The sequence below is a fragment of the Cervus canadensis genome, chromosome 28, assembly GCF_019320065.1.
Source record: "Cervus canadensis isolate Bull #8, Minnesota chromosome 28, ASM1932006v1, whole genome shotgun sequence".
In the NCBI taxonomy this organism is placed as follows: domain Eukaryota; kingdom Metazoa; phylum Chordata; class Mammalia; order Artiodactyla; family Cervidae; genus Cervus; species Cervus canadensis.
Genome location: NC_057413.1, coordinates 11,922,832 through 11,947,180, shown reverse-complemented (window position 1 = coordinate 11,947,180; position 24,349 = coordinate 11,922,832). Strand labels below are relative to the sequence as shown.

Here is a 24,349-nt window from a genome sequence, read left to right as displayed (position 1 = left end):
CAAAAAGTCGGACATGATTGAGCAACTAACACTACTACTACTAACATGTATGAAGTGTTGCTTGTGGGCCTCTGGCTTGAATATACATGAAGTACTGGGCGGTGGTGTAATAATTTAATTTTTATCTCCGCTACTCGCTCCATCCCTCCAATGCCTCAGCAGCTGACCAGGCTCCTACAGCCAACTCTGGAGCTGGGCTTTATCCCATGAGATAAAGAAGTCTGGCATCTCAGCAGCAAGTCACCCTCGACGCTGGTTTGTTCAGACTCTGTGCCCTCGTTCTAGCAGTTAGACTCTTGCTCATCCACTTTTCCTGAGGACCCACTGGTGCCAGTAATGGGGTACTCGCTATCAAATTTATGATTTTAAATGGCTACATTCAGGGTACAAAAGTTCATTTATCTTGTAAGAACACAGCACATAACCTAAAAATGCTGCTTTCGAAAGCTCTATTAAGATTAATTTTGAGAGCAGATGCTTGATTATTTACTTTTGAGTCGGGGAAGGGAGGCACAAAGACTTTTTAAAATGTCTGCAAATCCCTTTCTCTAAATTAATTTCAACTGTCTTGGGAACAGCTGCTTCCTCTGACTTTAAATATGTGAATGATAACTATGAAATAATGAAACCATTGTATGTGGGCATGTGGAAAGCTTGTAAAGTTTTGGTTATGTATACTCTCTATATAATTATATTACATGTAATATATTTATATACTAAAGTGAATCAGAATTTTTTCATTAAATGTTACTTGAAATAATTACTTATTTTATTACTTTGGAATTTAGGTTTTATTCTGAAAGGGAAACTACTTCTAGTTCTTAAATGAAATCTCCACACTGTTTTGCTGGAGTAATTAAACAACCACTTCTATCCGCCACAACACACACCATTGTCTTAGTTATCCAGTTAATTCGGGGATAGTCTAGCTTTGGATTTAAATAATCTACAAACAGGACTCCAATTATCCATTTTGTTGAGTTTGTTGACAGTAGGACTAATAGGGTGCTTTTATGTCTTTGTGACAAAAACTGAACAAAAAGTGAAATATAGCTGTTTAAGCAAAAAAAAAAAATCAGCTTCAAAGAAAAATTTTCCGTTGAAGATATTCTACTTAATAATTACCCTTTTGGGGAAATTTTCAACTTCACTTTTTAAAGTTTAAGATTTTTCAAGTTCAACAATAGTAATAGCAAATGATCTGATCTAAATAGAACCTAATTCTTCAATAGATGGAAAGTGAATTAAAATAGACTCATTTGTCCATTCAACATTTGCCAAGAGCAACCTTGAGAGAAACTGGGTGGATGATGAAGAAGTAGGCATGCGTCTTGGTTGTTAAGAAAGTCATAATCTAGTGGGAATGGTGAGTGCACAAAATAGCAGTTGCAGATGAAGTTTGGTGTGTTGTGATTCACATGAACAGGAGGCCCTGGCGGCCCAAACGGGGCTGTGGCTGGCTCTTCTCAGGACAGTGGGGTCAAGAGAGCCAGAGAATTGCTGGGGTGGCTTAAGATGGGGCCATAGCATCAAATGCCCTACAGAGCACAGAGGTTCTGTAAGGAGAAACCCTGAGGGCCAATGTTTATACAGGTAACAGTAATCTCCAACTTCATGAACAGGCCTGGCAACCCACATCTTGGTCTGTGTTTTCACTGACTTCTTAAAAGCTAGAGATGAAGAAAATCAAAATATTCTGTGACAGTCTCTTGGAAGAGGTGGATTCTGGCCCACACAACAGAGATTAAGTTATGATGTTTCTTCTATAAAACCAGCTTAGTGATAGTAATATTTTGTGGAGATCATAGATAAAGCGAGAAAATGGAACAGCTGACACACAGTGGCACTGTTAATGGGTTCTCCTGCCCACTCCACACCCTTTCCTTACGACCACCCCCTCAATACCCCTTCACGCCCACACAGATGACTGTCCTCAATTTCTTGGTCAGGTTCTCTCTTTCGCTGTCCATCTCAGAGCCAGCTTGGTTCATTAATCACCTGGCTTACAGTTAATGCTCTCCAGGTACATGTGCCCAATTACACACTAAAAAAAGCATTTAAAAATCATAAAGCCATTTCAGTCACGAATGCACTTACATTAACCTGCTAAAACTACAGGAATTCACAGTATTTTATAATGGAACTTTTTGGCCAATGCTGTCTATTAGTTTTTCCAAAGAAAAAGATTCTCAAATGATCTTGTGTCACATGTCACATAAATAGGATAAGCCTCTCACATACCACAATAAGAGGGAGGGATTAAAAGAAAGAACTACAGTTTCATAACTAAAGACTGACTTTCCATATACATAAACTAGCTTTCATAGCAGTAAAAAATACTTCATGAATTCATGATTTAGGGTTGTTTATATTTTAGATGTTAAAACTAGATTCTTTCTATTTTCTGCAAGATGTACTTTGATTAAGAACTTGGTGAAATTGATACATTTCCAAATTTTTCAATTTCCATAAGTACTTACAAATTTTACATTCATATTTATATCACACTTTTATTGGCAGACAACCATATTCAAGAAAAAAGATTGCACATAAACTAACGGATGATCATCCTCTGCAACATGAGTATAAACCAAAGTGAATTTGTGATTTTAGTCTCTAATCTCCTATTCTTATCACTTCCTATAATTTTGAGGCTTCTGCCAAGGAAAACAAAATTTCTGGGGGCTTTTCCAAGAAAACAGAATTGTCAAAAAAATATTACAATGAAGAGCTACATAATATTTTAAGCATATATTTGTTAATAATTTTTAAAGTCAATTTAGGGAATATTTTCTATTTCACCTTTGGTAACAGAACACTACTTGAATTTCAAGTTTCCATAAAAATACCAAGGGTACTTATACGCCATCAAAATAAAAAGATGTTTCCAAAATTATGAAGGAAATGTAGGGCACATTTTGATCACTTTTCTTGAGAGGCTAACCTCCCTAAGTCAAGACACGTACAAGAGGAAAGATAATGAGAACCCAGATCTCATGGTTTTGTCAATGATCTCTGATGGTGTCCTCATCTCCATTCTTCCCACCCTCCTTGGACACTGTATGTTACTTGGATGACCTGGAAAGATGTGAAATATGGCAGCAGATGAAAAAAGAACAAGAAACAAAGTCCCTTCAGAGAAGGAAAAACAGCTGTAAACTGGAAAACAGCCTGCGAATACCTTACACAGTCTACAAACCAGTAACTTAGTGTCTTTAGGCTTGTGTGTGCTTAATCACTCAGTCGTGTCTGACTCTTTGCGATCCTAAGGACTGTAGCCCACCAGGCTCCTCTGTCCCTGGGGATTCTCCAGGCAAGAATATTGGAGTGGGTTGCCATACCCTCCTCCAGGGGATCTTCCCAACCCAGGGATTGAACCCAGGTCTCCTGCATTGCAGGCGGGTTCTTTACCAACTGAGCCACCAGGGAAGCTTATCTTTATACTTATCGTTTCCTAATTTATAGATCTGGATGTGACCCTTCAAAAACATAGCTGGTGATTTCTGCTTTACAATGCCCAAAGCAGAGACGTCTGACAAGAGCTGACCAAACCCTCAAAGCGGATTCCAGAAGACTATATGGAACACAATCTAATTGCTCAAGTGACCCAGCTCTTTTGCATAAATTGTCTTCATAAGTAGCTTTAATGATTAGTTTGGCCTTTTTTTGCTATTGCTCTGTGGACCAAATTTGGGATTCCCAGATTGTCTTTTCTTCTTGTCTGCCAGCCGTGGCAGCTTGAAAATACAATTTATCATAAAAAAGGAAAGATAAAATTAAATTTTCTAGGGGAAAAATTTCCAGAGTTAAAGATAGAGTATACCCATCAAAGACACACACTACAGATAGTCAGCAATTGTAAGACCAAGAGTGACACGGAGCTTGAATTTTCTGGACAATGACTTCATTCGGTCAGAAAAGCCTAAGTCTGAACTATCACTGCATTAAAGTTTTTGTTTTGCTTTTGGATTTTAGGGTCATAGGGTAAATGGCAGAGGTTGGGGTGGGAGCTGAGGCAAAATGAAAGCTGTTATGAAGATGACTTATGGGACTTGCCTGGCGGTCCAGTGGATAAGACTTCACCTTCCAGTGCAGAGGGTGCAGGTTCTATCCCTGGTCAGGGAACTAAGATCCCATATAGCTCGTGGCCAAAAAACCAAAACATGAAACAGCAGCTATATTGTTAAATTCAACATAGACTTTGAAAATGGTTCACATAAAAAAAAAAAAACTTTAAAAAATATGATTTATGTTTGGCTCTGTATTATTTGCAAATCATCTTTTTCTGAAGCTTTTTTTCCAATATGGACCATTTTCAAAGCCTTTACTGAATTTGTTACAATATTGCTTCTATTTGTTTCATGCTTTGGTTTTTTGGTCACGAGATATGATTTACATTTGACTCTGTATTATTTGCTTCCCAGGTAGCATAGTGATAAATAATCTGCCTCCCAATGCAGAAGACTCAAGACACTCAGGTTCAATCCCTGGTTCGGAAAGATCCCCTGGAGGAGGGACTGGCAACCCACTCCAGTATTCTTGACTGGAAGATTCCATGGACAGGAGGAACCTGGCAGGCTACAGTCCATGGGGTTGCAAAGAGTCGGACATGACTGAGAATGCACACACTATATTATTACATTATTTACTTAGGAAAAGTAAATAGAAGCATCAGCATCTTCTGAGGTTTATAGTTGAGGCACACTAAGATAAAGTAACTTGTCTCAATTTCAGCTCTAAATTTCATGGGAAAGGTCTGGCAAAGCGTCTGTGATTAGCTCTGCTTAAATCAAGGATGCAACTTGGACCATAAGTCTGCGTTTAGCTCTAGGTTATATTCTATGAACGGTTTGTTTTACCTTTAGAAGACAATCTGTACCTTTCCTTCATCTCTTCATAAGAAAAGCTTTTTGCTTAATCGAGTATTAGCTTGCATTTCCTGAGTTTATACCAACTGGGAATTAGGAGCATGCAGATAGCAAGGGACAGAGACAGGGGCAGGGAAGGTATTTGCCACTTCCTATAAGAAAAGGCAAGAACTGACTCCTTGGAAAAGCCCCTGATGCTGGGAAAGATTGAAGGCAGGAGGAGAAGGGGATGACGGAGGATGAGATGGTTGGATGGCATCGCCAATTCGATGGACATGAGTGTGAGCAAGCTCTGGGAGTTGGTGATGGACAGGGAAGCCTGGCGTGCTGCAGTCCATGGGGTCGCAAAGAGTAGAACATGACTGAATGACTGAACTGACTGATAAGAAAAGGCACTGTCGATTTCCACTGCCATCGCTTGATAAAAGAAACGAAAGAACAGTATTTACATGGCTCTTAAACAATGAACACAGTATGTAGTTAGTGGTTTAACCCTCTGTAAATTTCACTGTGAAGAAATATGATTACCAATTACTGTGTTCAATTTAGCAAAAGCTTTTGGATATTGTCCGTGTTTAAGGCCCTGTACCAGTCACTGCTGCAGACCTCAGGCAGAGTGGAGAAGGATGATACTTTCAAAAAGCTCTCTCGGAGGAGAGAAGACACGTCTGTGCTCCCGGGCAACAAGAACCTAGCTCTTAGCCTTCGCGTCTCTGCTCAGCCTGTGCCTTTGTTGGGAAGGCTCTCACACAATTTACTATCTGGAAAATTCTTACAAATTCTTCAAGGCTCAACTCAAAGTTCTCTTCTTTTTGTAGGCTTTCTGGAACTCTTCTAAGAGGAAGTTTTCTGTTTCCCTATTGCAAGGACCTCTTAGGAACACCCTTTATTATAAGACTTCACATTAAGAGCGAAATTATTTGTCTGTGGGTTCAGGCTTGGTCATCTCTTGAGCTGGAGCTCTGAAAAACCACTCATTATTCATCTTAATGTCACCAGTAATGTGCCCAGGGCCTGAAACACGGTAGGTGCTTCATAAATATTTACTGAAGTGAACAAGTAACTGCTTTATAAGGTAGAAAGTGCTGAACATCATAAGAGAAGTACAGATTTTAGGAAGTACTAAAGAAGTCTGTTCCAGCTAGGAAGGGCTAAATGATAAGCCGGGGGAGGTCAGAGAGGGTTCTTGGAGGGAAGGTCGTTCGAAATAGACCCTGAAAGATAGTTGGATCCGATTTGACAGGGGGAAGCAAGAGGAAGGGGATTCCAGGAGGAGGGTACATGAGCACTGTCATTACAATGAACAAATGCAACTGAATTGTTACTAATCACCCAAGAACTTACAGATCCATTTAAGCACTGTCTTTCAAAGCACTAGCTTCTGAGGCGACACCCTTGTTTGATGAAACTACCAGTACTCAAAATTTTATTTTAGGACTGCCTTCAGGCTGTTTGCAGAAACAAACACACACACCAAATAATCACTTATGCCTTTGTATTCTGCTCCTTTTGACCAAAGAGTATTACCTGAATTAACCCATCTCCAAAGAGGGTCTCAATAGCTTTTGGTCATTTGAAAAGATAAAATTCACCTGTAAAGAAGGAAAAATTGCTACCACTTAGTATCCCAAGAAGGATGGGCCAAAAAGTTCATCTGCCATTGTCTTTCTCCTTGGAGGTGGGGAGGGACAAGGAGGTGGATAAAGCCGTTCAGCCCCGGCAGCAATTATTAGGAAGCAGAGGCTTTCCCCTGGGAGTGAAGGCTAAAAGGCTGGACCCAGAGGTGTGGCACCACAGGGGTGAATGAAAACTTGGGGGGCAGCGAGTGGGGATATTGTATAATAGCTTGCTCTAGGCTGGGACTGAAAGCTAAGTTCACTCAAAGTCTCCTCCTATCCAGGCACCACCTAGCTCTGCTCCAGGAATCACTTCTGCCTGCACCTTAAAGCCACAACCTCCTGACTGTGAAGGGCTGGAGGACAGAGTAGTCAATAGAACACCCTCAATTATACCACTGTCTTCAACATTAACATCTTAAAGAATCTGAAATGCACACATCTTAATTAAAATATTCCCGAGGTGATGATTTCAATAAATTGAGAACATTTATTAAGTTGCTGGCCCCAGGGTTTGGAGAGTTTGAATTCTTGGTTATGAAAAAGTCCTAGTTAATAAAATAATCTTTATCATTAAATTAGGCAGTTTCAAAAGTCACTACTGGGTTGATTTAGGGAGATGAAGATTTAAATACTCTAAAAATATTTATGAATTCTGATTGACTAACAAAACTCAAAGGTATTTATGAGATAATAAAAATAGTCCTAAATATAAAAAGCTTGCGTACAGCTTCATAGTACAGTTAACTCTAAACTACTGTTTATGAAATTGTAGATATTTTATTTCTGACTTACACTTATTCTACTAAAGATACAGTAAAGGTAAAAATAAAATCCACGAATAATACCCAAATTTCAAAAGGCAGAGATTGAAGCTATAAGTAATAATCCTTCAAATCAGACACCTGGTCTATAAATAATGAAGAGATCATTACACAGTCTTTCTTCCATCCTTATCCTCCCCCAGCTGTCATAGTTGATAGGCCAGCCTGTTGTTCTTAGAGCTTTAGACCCTGGACTCTTAGCTCTCCCCCTCTTTCTCTGTTTCTTTGATTTATTCCATTCTCTAAGTAACAGTGTACCACAGGGTTTTATCCTTCATCATACTCTCTTTTTTTTTCTGTCTTCTCTTTGAAATATTTAATTATCATCTCTAAGTCTCCCCTTTCACTGAATTTCAGACCTGCATTTTACCTGCCTGCTTCACCTCCCCATCAAAATGGACATCTCACCTGTGCCTCAAATGCAACATGGTGAAAACTCAGGTGAAGAGTTTTCTTGCTCTCAAAGTACTTAGCTCATGTCCTATGGGCATGTGCTGCATTCTCTGCTAAGAACTGCCCTTGCCTTTACTGTCAATTAGGGAACTCCTACTCATCCTTTAGGACCTAAATCAGTATACCTGAAACTAATATAATATTATAAGTCAACTACACTTCAATGAAAACAGAACAGAATAACAATCACAACAACCCCGACCCCAAACAAAACAAACAAAACACAAGACTCAAATCAAATGTAGCCCTCTGTTGCCCTGCCTACCCACCAGGAAGTCTAATTAACAAGGTTTACTGTCCAACATGGGCTTTCCGGGTGGTGCTAGTGGTAAAGAATCCGCCTGCTAATGCAGGAGATGTGGGAGACTTGGGTTCGATTCCTGGGTTGGGGAGATCCCCTGGAGGAGAGCATGGCAACCCACTCCAGTATTCTTGCCTGGAAAATCCCCATGGACAGAGAAACCTAGTGGGCTACAATCCATAGGGTCGCAAAGAGTTGGATATGACTGAAGGGACTTAGCACACACACACACTTGGTGATCTAGAGGTTAAGACTTCACCTTCCAATGCAGGGAGTATGAGTTCTTCAGGCAAGAATACTGGAGTGGGTTGCCATGACTCATGGAAGTCCCCTAATTTCTGCAGGCTCTTTCAAGCTGAACTCAGACCCTTTCCACTTAACTTCATTATCAGTGCATTTAGAGTTCCTTTGTCAGTCAGTTCAGTTAAGTTGCTCAGTTGTGTCCGACTCTTTGCAACCCATGGACTGCAGCATGCCAGGCTTCCTGATCCATCACCAACTCCTGGAGCTTGCTCAAACTTATGTCCATCGAGTCGATGATGCCATCCAACCATCTCATCCTCTGTTGTCCCCTTCTCCTCCTGCCTTCAATCCTTCCCAGAATCTGGGTCTTTTCTAGTGAGTCAGTTCGTCGAATCAGGTGGCCAAAGTATTGGAGCTTCAGCTTCAGCATCGGTCCTCCAATGAATATTCAGGACTGATTTCCTTTAGGATGGACTGGCTTGATCTACTTGCAGTCCAAGGGACACTCAAGAGTCTTCTCTAACACCACAGTTCAAAAGCATCAATTCTTCGGCGCTCAGCTTTCTTTATGGTCCAACTCTCACATCCATACATGACTACTGGAAAAACCATAGCTTTGACTAGATGGACCTTTGTCGGCAAAGTAATGTCTCTGCTTTTTAATACTCTGTCTAGGTTGGTCACAGCTTTTCTTTCAAGGAGCAAGTGTCTTTTAATTTCATGGCTGCAGTCACCATCTGCAGTGATTTTGGAGTCCAAGAAAATAAAGTCTCTCACTGTTTCCAATCTACTTGCCATGAAGTGATGGGACTGGATGCCATGATCTTAGTTTTCTGAATGTTGAGTTTTAAGCCAACTTTTTCACTCTCCTCTTGCACTTTCATCAAGAGGCTCTTCAGTTCCTCTTTGCTTTCTGACATAAGGGTGGTGTCATTTGCATATCTGAGGTTATTGATATTTCTCCCAGCAATCTTGATTCCAGCTTCTGCTTTATCCAGCCCAGCATTTTGCATGATGTACTCTTCATATAAGTTAAATAAGCAGGATGACAATATATAGCCTTGATGTACTCCTTTCCCAATTTGGAACCAGTCTGTTGTTCCATGTCCAGTTCTAACTGTTGCTTCTTGACCTGCATACATATTTCTCAGGAGGCAGGTAAGGTGGTCTGGAATTCCCATCTCTTGAAGAATTTTTCACAGTCTGTTGTGATCCACACAATCAAAGGTTTTGGCATAGTAAATGAAGCAGAAGTAGATGTTTCTCTGGAATTCTCTTGCTTTTTCTATGATCCACTGGATGCTAGCAATTTGATCTCTGGTTCCTCTGCCTTTTCTAAATCCAGCTTGAACATCTGGAAGTTCTTGGTTCACATACTGTTGAAGCCTGGCTTGGAAAATTTTGAGCATTGCTTTGCTACCGTGTGAGATAAGGGCAATTGTGCGGTAGTTTGAACATTCTTTGGCATTGCCTTTCTTTGGTATTGAAATGAAAACTGACCTTTTCCAGTCTTGTGGCCATGCTGAGTTTTCCAAATTTGCTGGCATATTGAGTGTAGCACTTTCACGGCATCATCTTTTAGGATTTGAAATAGCTCAGCTGGAATTCCATCACCTCCACTAGTGATGCTTCCTAAGGCCCACTTCCCTTCACACTCCAGGATGTCTGGCTCTAGGTGAGTGATCACACCATTGTGGTTATCTGGGTCATTAAGATCTTTTTTGTATAGTTCTTCTATGTATTCTTGCCATCTCTTCTTAATATCTTCTGTTAAGTCCATATTGCTTCTGTCCTTTATTGTGCCTATCTGTATGAAATGCTCCCTTGGCATCTCTAATTTTCAGTCAAGAACACACCTAACTCCTTCTGAGCAGTCTAGATCTCTTCCACAGTAGAATGAAAGGAACTGGCTACCCAAAGCCTCCCCAAGGAGCTAAAAACTCAGGAGTAATTACTAGACTGACCACCACTGTGGTCAGGAGACTGGAGAGAGCCACTCTCCACAGACCCAAAGAAGAAATCAATGAGCTTGTGGTCCAGACAAACAACACATTGGCTGAAGTATCACCTATTTACTTTGATTATTAAACCTATGGCATAGATTTGGTACAAGTTCTAAATGAAAATTTTGATATAAAAAAGATTGAGGACAATTTTTGCTTGTAAAAATCAAGAAGAAACCAGAGAGGTTTCTTCTTCAACCAGAAGACTTGAAAATTTACGAGACATACATATTTAATGATGTGCTACAGACTCTACATTATTTATGAGTCAGGCTACCCTCTGGCTGTGTTTTAATTTGATCACCAGCTAACTGTTAAACTTTTGCTCTGTTAATGGACATCTGGCCTTTACATTGAGAAATAGGTTGAAAAGAAATATCTACCTGGAGGAAAAGAAGTGATCATAGAATATCCTAAAAAACCAAATCCCACCTTGTCTAATTGTGACCACTGCTGGTGATTTCATTCACCAGAGGTTCAGGGGAGATTAGGATGGTTGACACCTGGTATACTGGATAGACTTTACTAATTCTTTGTTTTTTATTTAGATTTTTTTCCAATGTGGACCATTTCTAAAGTCTTCATTGAATGTGCTACAATATTGCTACTGTTTTATGTTTTGGTTTTTTGGACATGAGGCACCTGAGATCATAGCTCCCTGACTAGGGATTGAACCCACAGCCCCTGCATTGGAAGCTAAAGTCATAACCACTGGACTGCAAGTGGAAGCCCCTGAGGATAGATTTTAAAAATCCACATTATTAACAGAAAGAATCAAATCACCACAACACAAGGCTTCATACACATTCATCTATGTATAGTTTTATTCTATTCTATAAATAATTATACCCTGGCTGTTCTCAAAACTAATTTGAAAAGACACATAAAAGGACAAAAATATGTCAACAAATTTCACACCAGAAGGTTAAGAAAACAACCATGCTGTATCCTATTCACAGAATTCCTTTCATGACCTTTTCCTGGCTAGATCTACAGAGAACAGAATAAAAGTTGGAACGCTGATCTGGACAATTCATGGAAAGAATCAGTTATTTCGGCCATTATAAGTGTAAAGATTAGGTCTGCCTTCTTTTAGCTTATCTGGTTTGCAGGAACTGCCAACCAATATTACAAATCTGACCAACTTCACAGGATAATATATAACAGTGTCTCTAACAGGGTTCCTGCCAAAAGATCAATTTATTCAACAAAGTGCATTTGAAACCCAGTGCTGAGGAGACTAAATGAATATGGAGAAAGAGTTCCCAATAATTAAACTAACTGAAAACTGCAAGTCATTTCTGGTGTAGAGTTTTTCTAGTCCATGGTCATGTGAAGAAATGCTTACAGAACGAGAAGATTCCATTTACCACAGTAAATGTAACAAGAAATTCCAGATACATTACTAAATAGCTGCTTCTTCCCCTCAAACACACCCATCCCGACGCCAACACACTCGTGCACACACACATGGACCTTCTCTCCAATCACGGTCCCGAAAGATCGCTGGCCTCAAAGATTTATATTTTGTGGGACAACTGAAGGGAGCAACAGTTGTCTGGCACAGCTGCAGTCTGAATGCAAAGGCTGGATGGTGGAAGCAGTATGTTCAGTTCCAACTGTTAACTCAAGGGAAAGATTTCTCAGAGTAATGTACACTTAGAAACTCAGCCCAGAGCAGCATGTGGTTGGTCACTCAAACCCCACAGAGCTCAAATCTCAAGGGCCAATCTGAAAACAGAAGAAACGGGCGGTTCCTCAAAATACTTGAGATGTTCATAACCATAAGCCTTTCGACTTTGCCCATTGAGATGGAATGGGTTCCTTAAAACTTCTGAATACTGTAGTGTCAATGAAGGCCAACACCCCACCTTTCTGCATTCTCTCTGATCCTTATCGTTTTAGAAATACATACTTTTTGCAGAGTTGTGATCAGTGGGCAAATAAAAGAAATTATTTTTACTCATTTTTTCCTCCCAAAGACTATTTTATCAGATAATTCTAATAGCCTTTTCCTTCCTCTTTGCAAGAATGCTGTGATACTCAGGGAATGAACTCATGGTTGGTGACCAGGGAGGAAGGGTGGAGGAAAAGAGGTAGACTGGGAGTTTGGTATTGACACATACACACTGCTACATTTAAAACAGACAACCGAAAAAGATAAAAAAATAAAAATAAAAAGAAGGTTGTGATACTGGCTATAATTGTTTATGACTTGCTTTTCTGGTAAGTCACCAGGCCATAGTAAGTGAGAAGAAATTAATTTGATCTATGCTAGGGATTATGTTTTAGAACCTTTTATGTGATTTTTTAATAATTTAGATTTAAAATTAAAAACTATAATTTTTATAATATACTTTGTAATAGTTTTTTTAACCTCAACTTTTAGAAGAGGGCAAAAATAACAGGAAGTCTATTTCTATGCAATATCTTAAAGCTTGTCTAAAGATTTTGCACATATGATGTAACTGCTGAGCCAACATTCTCTTATACATTCTTTCCTCACTTTTAGTGTCTGGTCAAAACTTGATCATACGATGTTTCCATGAAAGAAGTGAAGCAGCTGCTCTCCTTTATAACAGTCATCATTTTCAGTAGAATTTGCCCATATCATAACTTATGCTCAATAAATAACAGCTCTCACTATTATTATGGCAATCCATGTCTCCTAATGTATGCACTAAGGATTATATTTTATATAAATAAATAAACATTTAGATGTGAGAGCTGGACCATAAAGAAGGCTGAGTGCCAAAGAATTGATGCTCTTGAACTGTGGTGCTAAAGAAGACTCTTGAAAGCCCCTTGGACTGCAAGGAGATCAAGCCAGTCAATTCCTAAAGGAAATCAACCCTGAATATCCATTGGAAGGACTGATGCTGAACCTGAAGCTCCAATACTTTGGCCATCTGATACAAAGAGCCAACTCACTGGAAAAGCCCTGATGCTGGGAAAGACTGAAGGCAGGATGAGAAGGAGATGGTTGGATGGCATCACTGAGTCAATGGGCATGAGTCTGAGCAAACTCTGGGAGACAGTGATGCACAGGGAAGCCTGGCATTCTGCAGTCCATGGGGTTGCAAAGAGTTGGACATGACTGAGTGACTGAACAACAAAATAAATATTTATACTTATATAAATATAACATTTGTTTCATAACATGTTTTTCAAATTGATCATGATGTCAATTTGTGGGTCTCAGCCAGGATTTTATTTAAAAAAGAAAGTAAAACACAAAGGAAAATATCTGAATGCATTCCACTTGGTAAGACAAAATATTTTGTGAGACTTGTAGTATTATGGCGGGGGAGGTGTGTGTCTAAAAGGTATTTCTTACTATGGGGTGCCTTTACAAGTTTCAAGCTCATTGTTACAAAGTATATATTTCTAAAGAACATAATGTAAAGATAGGTATTTACTCTGGAACAAAGGAAAACAACCACATTTACTTTTCTGTAACAGTCGATCCTTCTCTTTTATATTCAAAGCACAATTACTCAGCTTTTTACATTGCATTAGAGGTATTCAAACCATTTAAAAAGTAATTTTCCATTCATTTTCCATGAGCACTATTAGAGAATTAATAGGCCAGCATTTGTTGACACAATTATTTTCCACAAATGGATTCTCATTCCTTTTCCATTTATCTAACTATGAAATAATAAGACATCCAAGGACTCTTGATATTTAGTTTTCTGTTCTCTCATGACGTCCTATCTCCATGGCAAACAAGTGACAATTCCCTTTTATGACAAACTGATGTATAGCCAAACAGCATTTCATTGGAAATTATGAAAAATAATTCTAATTAATCTATACAAAAAAAAATAATAATCTATACAAAGACTAACCTACCACATATACTCATCCAAATTAAAACTCTTCAAATGTTTCTGAACTCTCTTCACAGAAATCAAAATATTGTGGGCAGAAGAAAAATAACCAATATGCAATATCTTGCATTTCTTATGGAGAAAACAGGCCAAGTAGGATATAAAAAGAAGCCTCAGTTATTAGAGGTCAAGTGTTGGGGAACAAATACAGGAGTTCCACATTCCATTGAAAAATCACAAACTCTCGCTGGGTATTAATCCTATGTTACTGACATCAACATTCAGCATGAGGATTAGTTGCTGGTTATGACTATGGGGAGAGTGAGCATTCTACCTCTAAACTGGATTCACAAATGTGCCACTTTATCTTCCCAACATTTATTCTGGTTAGACAACTGAAAGCTAACATTCATTTTCTCTTTTTCTTTCTTTTTCTAAAAATTAAAAACATTATATATTTATTATTTGTACCAGGTCTTAGTTGTGGCATGTGAACTCTTAGTTGCAGCATGTGGGATCTAATTCTCTGAGCAGGGATCAAACCCGGGCCCCTTTCATTAGGAGTGCAGAGTCTTACCCACTGGACCACCATGGAAGTCCCTAACATTCATTTCAAATGGAAGGAAGTTCCCACAGGAAGCCTTTTCATAATAAGTGCAGAGGTTTTAAAGAGCAGGGAAGATCTTAAGAGTCTCCTAAGTCACAATTTAGTTCAAACTATTTACTGAGTACCTACTCCATGCCAGGCACTATGTGAGGACCTGGAGACACAGATGTTTCCAATCCAGTGGAGAGATCTAAAAACATAAATTTTTACAATTCTATATGCTACAGACTATGCCTGAGGTAAGTTCAAGATGTGAAGGAGGCATAGAGGAAGATCACCGACCCAGACAGGGTGCCAATGGAGATCAATGAAGTTTCTTAAAGAGGTGATGTTAGAACTCAGTCTTAGAGAAAAGAGTTCCCCCGGGAACTTAGGTCATAGCGCATGATACATGTTCATGCTAAGTTGCTACAGCTATGTTCGACTCTTTGCGACGCTATGGACAGCAGGGCTCCTCTGTCTACGGGACTCTCCAGGCAAGAACACTGGAGGGGGTTGCTGCGCCCTCCTCCAGGGGACCTTCCCAGTCCAGGGACTGCACCCATGTCTCTTATGTCTCCTGCATCGGCAGGCAGGTTCTTTACCACGGTGCCACCCGGGAAGATCTAAAACTTGTGTGCTCTTCCATTGGCTGGGAATCGAAGCAGGCCTCCCCCATGGCAGGCGAGGATTCTACCACTGAACCACTAATGCTTATACAATAGATATTCAGGACAGTGCAAATAAGGTTAAACATGAGACTTGCAAAATCTGAAAAACAACAGTGTGATTTGGTTCAATCTAAGCATTGCACGTATTCGGAATTCTGCAGGTAGTTAGGTAGCACTGGATCAGTGAGAGGGGAAGACAAGACAGACAAGGTGAAGAGGGCAAATATCAAATCAGAATCTTCTGTGGGAATTCAAGCTGGAACAGACTCAGGTTGGGGTTTTATCCTAGGACTAGGATACCGTTCAAATCACTAGGATTGCCTAAGCATTGAAAAATACTACTTAGTAAACTTTAAAATGCCAAAAGGAAATTTAAAACATTAAAAAATTATATTCATAATTCTACCTACTTAAAATTACAACTATTTTAAAATCTTGTTTCCTTCAATTTTACTTACACAGTTTCTTAATAAACATGTCATCTTAGAGCTCATTAACTTTTGCACTCTATTACTTAACCATGACTGGTACATCTCATCACCTGTAATCACCATATCTGTTATTTTGAAGGCTGCAGAGCATTCCACTAGGTTCTTACCACTGACAACTCAACCATTTTCTTTTTGTCTGTCATGCAGGCAGTTTCCAGACTTTCCTATGCCAATGGCATTTTTTATAAGCAGCTTCTACATGTATATTTTATCTTATGTTTTCCTTGAGGTAAATTCTAAAATTACCAGGCTACTGAGAATGCATATCTTCATAACCTTTTGTTACCCAGGGGGAACAGGGCTGGGTACTTACTGTTTTGCTCCAAGTAAGGCCTGTGGTGTGGTGTTCCTTGATGTATGCTTGAAGCTCGCTCCAAATGTTCAGATATGACTTCACCCAATCCACATGACGTAGATCACTTTGTCATAAAAGAGAGTGGAAGAGAGGGGAATTAGGATCTAAAATAAAAATTTAACAACACTGGAAGGCATGTGGCAATCCAATAACTAGAGCTCCAGATGACTCTGGAACAACGGTCTTTCTAGTCCAGTAACTGTGAACTGAGCCTGAAAAGAACCTCGAAAGGATATGGTTCAGGTCTGCCCTGAAAGGAGCCGAGTGCCCTGAGGTCTGGTGTGGAGCAGAGAGGCCCGCGGAGAGAGCACCCACTGAACCCAGTCAGTTCATCCTCATGTCATCTCTCACAGGGAGATGAACACAGAGGGGAGATCATTTCTTTCTGTACTGCTTCTGATGCAAAATGAAAAACAATGTGCTTTCAGGCAGGAGAATGGTACTAAAAAGAAAAAAGGTCCTTTGGCTTGTTTTCTAATAATTTGTGGAATTATTCGATTGAAAGTGTAACCAAACTGGAGAATTTTGCACTGATAAGGAAAGTTGCTATAGTAAGAAAAATGATTTCCTACAAATAGGTAACACTCAATAATTGTAAAGGGACAATCACTTAGATTAACCTAAGTTGATACTCATAATGACAATGAAAGCAAGGCAGGGCACAGCCAGTATTTTTATTCCTATTTTACTTAACCAAGAAGTGGTCAAATACTTACCTTTCAAAACTAGATTAACGTATAGAATTGGGAGAACTGTTAGAAACATTAAATTTATGATATAAACAGGCAAAAATAGTTGCATTTCCTTTGGATAATTTCCAACCACACACACCACATTTTTTCTACTTTGAATAAAGTAGTGGTAAATGAGAAAATGATGAAATCTGTTACCAAAAATTTAATCACAAACCTGGGCCATTAATTTGAAGACAATATTGGAAGGAAATCTCTATTATTTCGCCTTTGTCAATAATGATTTGTCTCTGGATATATTTTGCTTTCCTTGAAAAGTTCTAAGTGAAATGAGCATGTTTAGAACTCCAGCATATTAAGTCATGCCATTTAAGAAAAAGAAAATGGGGAACTGAACTCATAACTATCTGCCTCTCAAAAAGGAAAAACATGAGTGATTTTGTTCCACATTTTTAGATTTACTGACTACATTAATCAAATCTATGAAATATTTCATTGTCACTTTCTCTCAATTTTATAGTCAAAACCCCAAATCCACATATTTATCTATTATATGGTATTTAATTCATACATGTGCATATGTATGTATGTATGCACAATACAGTCTGTAGGCATTCTAGAAAAAGCAGGTTGCATATTCAACATACTTCTATTAAAAAGCTTAACACATGAAGTCCAAACCCGGATAGGCAAATTATTTTTCTTTTAACTATTATAGTACCATTTAACTTGAAGAAAGTTCTAGCTAAATGTGTAGTAAGGAATAACAACATGGTCCCTTTTAACCCAAAGACAGACTCTGTGCTTAGTTGTGTCCAATCCTTTGCGACTCTATGGACTGTAGCCCAGCAGACTCCTCTGTCCATGGGGATTCTCCAGGCAAGAATACTGGAGTTGGTAGCCTTTCCCTTCTCCAGGGCATCTTCCCAAATCAGGGATTGAACCCAGGTCTCCCACACTGTAGGCGGATTCTTTACCATTTGTGCCACCAGGGAAGCCCTTGTCTTAGAGACAACAAATTGAGGAGGACTTAACTATACTTCCGGAGCTGACAACTCAGCCTCAGTTCCACTTCCCCTGGAAGAAGCTATGGGAGGGATGGGTGACTTTTAATGACTATGACTCAGAGAAGTTTTACCTCTGGAAAGTCAAAATAATTAACTTGCTCTTTTCATTTATTGACAAAAGAGCTGAGCAGCCAGTCAAGCCAGCTGAAAAGGCTCCACAGATGCAGAGTCCACTGCCCACAGCCCTTCTGTGTAAACCACAAGGAAACCTGCCTTTCTACTCCTCCACCCACGGCTTGTCTGTCAGGCAGGCAGCAGCGAGCCTGCCACACTGGTGACACCTCGTCAATGAGTCCGCAACACCCCGCAGCCCTCATCGAGCCCACAGAAAGTGCAGACACGGCTGGCTCGGGTGTGCACATAAACGGGTGTGAGTAAGCACTTGTGGCGTATTCTGCTTTGTTCAGGTTGGCACTCCTGGAAGCTCCATGGTGACTGAGGACTGAATGCATTTCCCCAGCACACTACAGTCTTCGGTGGTCCAATAAGTTTAAATGGATTGTCCTTGATGCTGTCAGGAGTAGTTTTTCTACCTAATAGCTGGCCAAGACGAACAAATACTAGACTTTCTTTGTTTGTGCACAAAAAAGTGCAAACTCTTAACTCTCTCGGCTGTACGACACCTGGAGAGAATCACTCACACCATGGCCCCCAAGACACACTCAAGTAGGGACTGGGAGGACAGGAGCTGATGAACTGAGATAAAAACAAAAGTGGCTTCCAAGGGTGATGTGCAAAAAGGCAGAGGCTCAGGAGGTGGCTAAGGTGTCCTGAATAGGCAGGTACAGGTGTGTGTCTGTACATCCCAAGAAGGGACTAGGTAAAGAGGTCTTTTATGATGTGGAAGTCACTGTGCGCTACTAATGCTGACATACTTTTGCAACTTAAACTTGTTCTTTCCTGAACTGCTATTTTTATGTGGGCAGATTGTCTTGCATTTCTGACGCCTGTTCTCATTCCTACTGCACAGTTTTGTAGTCTCTAACACAAAGTGGCAACATTTGGAGTTGTATCACTGGGCAGGACTGCCTCAACCACAGTTCTATGGGTGCAGGGAGTCTGTTACTGAGTATCAGAGCTTAAGCGAAACTTCCTCAGGGGGGGAGAGACCTCAGGAGGGAAAAAGGTGTGTTGAAGTCGGAAGTCTCTAGAGCTGCTCTTCCTGGAAGAGCTAGCACAGAATAACTAAGCTCTATGAGAGGAGGAGAGTACTGTGGTTGCTTTTTGTCTTATTCTGTTTAGTATAGTAGCTTTCTGGGATATAACTCATGTCCTAGGCAATTCATCCATTCAAGGCATACCATTCAATAGCTCAGTTTGAACTGTGCACTCATTACCACAGTCAGTTTTAAAACATTTTCATCATCCCCCAAAGAAACCCGATACTCATTAGCAGTTACTCCACATTTCTACCCAATTTCCCCAGCCCTAGACAACTGCTAATCTACTTTCTGTCTTTATGGATTTGCCAATTCTGGAATTTTATATAAATGGAATCATACAATATGTGGTCTTTTGTGTCTGACTTCTTTCACCCAGCATGTTTTCAAGGCTCATCCATACTGCTATTTATTTTTTTAAATGGCTGAATAATATAATCTTGTATGGATATACATTTTACTTATCTATTCATCAGTTGATGGACATTTGGATTGTTTCCACATTTTGCCTACTATAAATAATGCTGCTACGAAATCATGTACATGCGTTTGTGTGGACCTATGGTTTCATTTCTTTTGAAAATACATCTAGAAAAAAAAAAAAAAAGGAAAATACATCTAGGAGTGGGATTGCTGAGTGTGACTGGTTTTTTTTTTTTTTTTTTGGTAGTAAAAAATGTATTGGTAGGTATTTCTTTTCTTTTTTTTTTGGTATTTCTTTTTTAAAAAAGAATTATTTACTTATTTATTTTGGCCATGCCAGGTCTTAATTGCAGCGTGTGGGATGTAGTTCCCTGACCAGGGATTAAACCTGGGCCTCCTGAACTGGGAGCACAGAATCTTAGCCACTGGACCACCAGGGAAATCCAAGTTGATATTTCTTTATATTTTCCCTCATTCAGTCCCATTTCCAATTCTAGCCCCAGTCTGAGGCTCTCTAGGACCTGTTATTTGTGCTGGAGACTGCATGTCCTTTTCCACTCACTCTCCAGGCAAAACCTGCTGATTCAGCCTCATCTGTGAATTTTCAACAGCTTTCTGGATGGCGGCTGTTCTTATGGATGGGATGTCTCTGTCCACCCAACTGCATTTCATCTGAATGCAAGCTCTGGTCTCCCTCTCACTGACCTGGGTTTATTGTCTCATCTCATTTCTGTTCCTCACTTCTAGTTCCTCTCCTGAAATCCCCTGTCTTCTCTCTGCTCATTCACCAACTCTATTTTGATCAGTGGGCTTCCCTCGTGGCTCAGACGGTAAAAGAATCCACCTGCAATGCAATAGACCAGGGTTCGATCCCTAGGTTGGCAAGATCATCCCCTGGAGGAGGAAATGGCAACCCACTCCAGTATTCTTGCTTCAGGAGTCTCATGGACAGAGGAGCCTGGCAGGCTACAGTCAGACACTACTGAGTGACTAACACTCACTCAAGTTTTGTCCATTTAGGGCTGGGCCATCACAAACCTCTCCTTATTGTGGGGATAGGTAACAGAGTGACATGCATCCCTGTGGCGAGAGTTTACTCATTACCAGAGAATTGAGGCAAGACTTTCTAAAACACACATATTATCTGGATCATTGATTTCACTTTCTACTTTGCTTCACCTACAAAGATGGGATTTTTCCTTAATGTTTATAGTCAAGTAGCCTTTGAAAGGAATCAGCAATGAAGTGTATGAAGTCTGGGGACAAATGTTTAACAAACAATCAATTGAAGATTTGGTCAATTGAAGATTTGGTCAGTAAAAGAAGGTACGTACCTGTGTTTGTAGTCCTTTAAGACCCTGTTAGTGTAAAAGGTGGCCGCGTCGTTCATCTCCTTGACATAAGGACCAGGTTTGGGGGACTGAGAGAAGAGGGCCATCACCCAAGCATAGAAAGAAAAAAAATATAGGATAAGAAAGAAAATGCCTTAAAGAAGAAGAGAAGCAACGGAGATGTCAACTGGAAAACTGGAGACAAATTTTGTTCTGTAAGGATCAGTGAAACGCTTCCTGCATCTCAGAACACAAAGCCCCGAACTTCAAGTGGGGATAAGAAAGAGCTGCTGTGTTCAGCCTGAAAGGAATCTTCCTTTCACTGAAGGATGAAGGATGAAGGAGGCTGGAGGTGGCCATGAGTTTTCCCAAACACTCCAAAAACTCGCCGAGGCGCAGGGGCGACATTCCAGCCAGACTCACCACGGCTATCCACCCAAGGGCGGGAATGCTTTCGCTGACGGCTGAGAGATGATTAAACATCGTACTCCCCCGGTTCCTCTCTCTGAAAGTCTGGATCTCCTGAATCTTTTCCGATATTGGTTTCAGAAGTGCAGCCACGTCGTTCTGTAAGCAAACATGGAGCACTGTTACTGAGGACAGACAGAAACATTGCGCCTCCATTCACGCTGACCTAAGCAGGACTCGGCACTTGTCAGGGGCTTTCAGAATAGAGCGGATTTTTTTTTTCCTTATGGCCATACTGTATTTTCACTCTCTGAAGTATGAAAATTGCATGGATTTCTTACATTATTAATACTGCTTCCGTAGGAATGGAAAAATATCTAGCCATAAAGTATGGCCCCTGTTTTGAAGACTTCTGAATGCAACACAATGAAATTGAGTGCAGATCAAGTTATATTTTCTAATGGAACACATAGATAATCACCTAATGGAATGATCAGAATAACACACACCTAAAATTGGGATAGGTAGAGGTTAGTAAACGGATATCTTCCTATTCCTGTGATGTGAGGGAGGGACAGTCCTTGGTTTTTACCATAATTACAATAACCCATGCAAAAAAAAATGGAATTCTTTCACTGAGGTTCTTTGTAAGAAAGTGATGGCTTACGATATTTATGTTGGGCTGGTCCAAAAGACTAAAATGTTATGGGAAAAGCCCAAAGGAACTTTTTGGCCAACCCAGTAAGTGATCTCCAAGGTTTCTTCCAGTTTAAAAGTCTCTGAATGACAAGATTCACTGACCAGCTCTTTCCTATCACGTATCAGTGATACAAATGCAAGCAAAACTCTTTCCAATTGAGATCTGCAGGTGGACAGAGGAATATTTTTCTTTGGGAGAAACAGAAATACAGGGAAAGAAAGCAAAGTGTTCTTAAAGTTCTCAGTGGGCTTTTATTTCTTCTGCTTAATTGAGAAATAATTGACCTACATCACTGTATAAGTTTAAGGTGTTCAGTTCAGTTCAGTTGCTCAGTTGTGTCCAACTCTTTGCGACCCATGAACCGCAGCACACCAGGCCTCCCTTGTCCATCACCAACTCCCGAAGTCCACCCAAACCCATGTCCATTGAGTCGGTGATGTCATCCAACCATCTTATCCTCTATTGTCCCCTTCTCCTCCTGCCTTCAATCTTTCCCAATATCAGGGTCTTTTCAAATGAGTCAGATTTTCGCATCAAGTGGCCAAAGTATTGGAGTTTCAGCTTCAACATCAGTCCTTCCAATGAACACCCAGGATTGATTTCCTTTAGGGTTAGGGTGTAAATACATGCAAATCAAACCAGTGCAATGATTTGATTTACATATACTGTGAAGTGATTACTATAATAGGTTTAGTTAATTAATATCCACCATCTGATATAGATACAATAAAAAGAAAAGGAAGAAAAAACGTTTATCCCTGCGATGAGAACTCCAAAGATCTGTTCTCTTAACAGCTTTCCTACAGATCACATAGCAGTGTTAACTATAGTCATCATGTTGTAATTCATCCGAGGATTTATTTGTAACTGGGGGTTTATACCTTAAGACTATCTTCCTCTGACCACCCCCCCCAATAGCCCCTACTTCTGGTAACCACAAATCAACTCTTTTTTCTGTGAGTCTAGGTGGGTTTTTGTTTGTTTTGATTCCACATGTAAGTGAGATCACACAGAATTTCTTTCTCGAACATATTTCACTTAACATGATGCCTTCAAAGTCAGTAGACTTTTAAAATTCTTCCATCTTGAAGAAGGTGAAAAAAAAAAAGGTGGCTTCAGAAGCAAGCCAGGTCTTATGGAAAATTCATGAATACCTTCCTACCTTCTTACTTTCCCTTCCTGGCCATTATGAAGGAAAGGTCTTAGAGATTTGACAGGAAGACCCTGAACCAGAGTTGTTATGAGCTGTACTGTGTCCTTCCCAAATTCAAATGTTGAAGTCCTAATCCCTGGTACCTCAGAATGTGACTGTATTACGAGGCAGGATCTTTAAAGAGGTACTTAAGTTAAATCTGAGGTCATTAGTATGGACCCTAAACCAATCTGACAGGTGTCCTCACAAGAAGAGGAGACGAGGATGCAGAGGCCATGTGATGACACAGAGAGAAGACGGCCGTCCACAAGTCAAGGAGAGGCTTCAGAAGAAACCAACCCTGCCGACACCTTGACTACGAATCTCCGTAATTCTGAGAACACACCTTTATTTGTGTAAGCCATCCAGCCCATGGTACTTTGTTCTGGCAACACTGGCAAGCTACTGTAAAGATGTAATGACAGAATGGGCCTTCCAGGTGGTCAGTGGTAAAGAATCCCCCTGCCAATGCAGGAGACTTGGGGTGAATCCCTGGGCCAGGAAGACCTCCTGGAGGAGGAAGGTGCAACCCAGTCTAGTATTCCTGCCTGGAGAATCCCATGGACGGAGGAATCTGAAGGTCTATAGTCCATGGGGTACGACGGAGCGACTGAGCACACACACAATGACAGTGCAGGAAAAGCAAACACCCCCAAACCCTCAATAAACAGACAAACAAAACCTCTCTAAACAGTCCCTGCCCCAAACACAGCTCTTCCATGCTTCTTGGCTAATGACGGCCAAAGTCAGGTTGAAATGCCCTTCTTGGAATTTCACTCTTTAGAAGGCAAACATTTCCCTCTTTGAGAGACTTTTTTTTTTAGTCCAAATTCAATACCCAATCAAAGGTGTGTTATACAGGTTTCCCCAGAAGGCAGTTTATTTTTAATTATGGAACACCAGTAAAAAGCATCCTAATTTTCTCCCATGATTTGCTCAGCCATGATGCTCTTGATGCAATGACATTTTTGAGAAAGGCCAGAATATTTGAATTGTTAGTGATATCTGGCCTATTGCCCTAAGAGGAAAAAGAACCAGAAACTGTGTATTTACAATGTTAGCTAGATTTATTAAGGCCATCCTTGTTTATCTCTAACTTCCCAAGAACAAACTCTAAAGTCTGAGGAGACAG

General features: G+C 40.1%; 1 protein-coding gene across 2 annotated transcripts in view; it reads right to left on the bottom strand.

Moving 5' to 3' along the window:
• Positions 1-24,349, bottom strand: part of CAP2 (cyclase associated actin cytoskeleton regulatory protein 2) — a 127,739-nt gene that overhangs the window by 17,686 nt on the left and 85,704 nt on the right. For both annotated transcript variants that reach the window (XM_043449861.1, XM_043449862.1), the window contains 3 exons: positions 21,341-21,484; positions 20,921-21,006; positions 16,203-16,308 (listed from right to left, as the gene is read on the bottom strand). In XM_043449861.1, the coding sequence (XP_043305796.1) occupies positions 16,203-16,308; positions 20,921-21,006; positions 21,341-21,484 (336 nt within the window). The remainder of the gene's footprint in view (positions 1-16,202; positions 16,309-20,920; positions 21,007-21,340; positions 21,485-24,349) is intronic.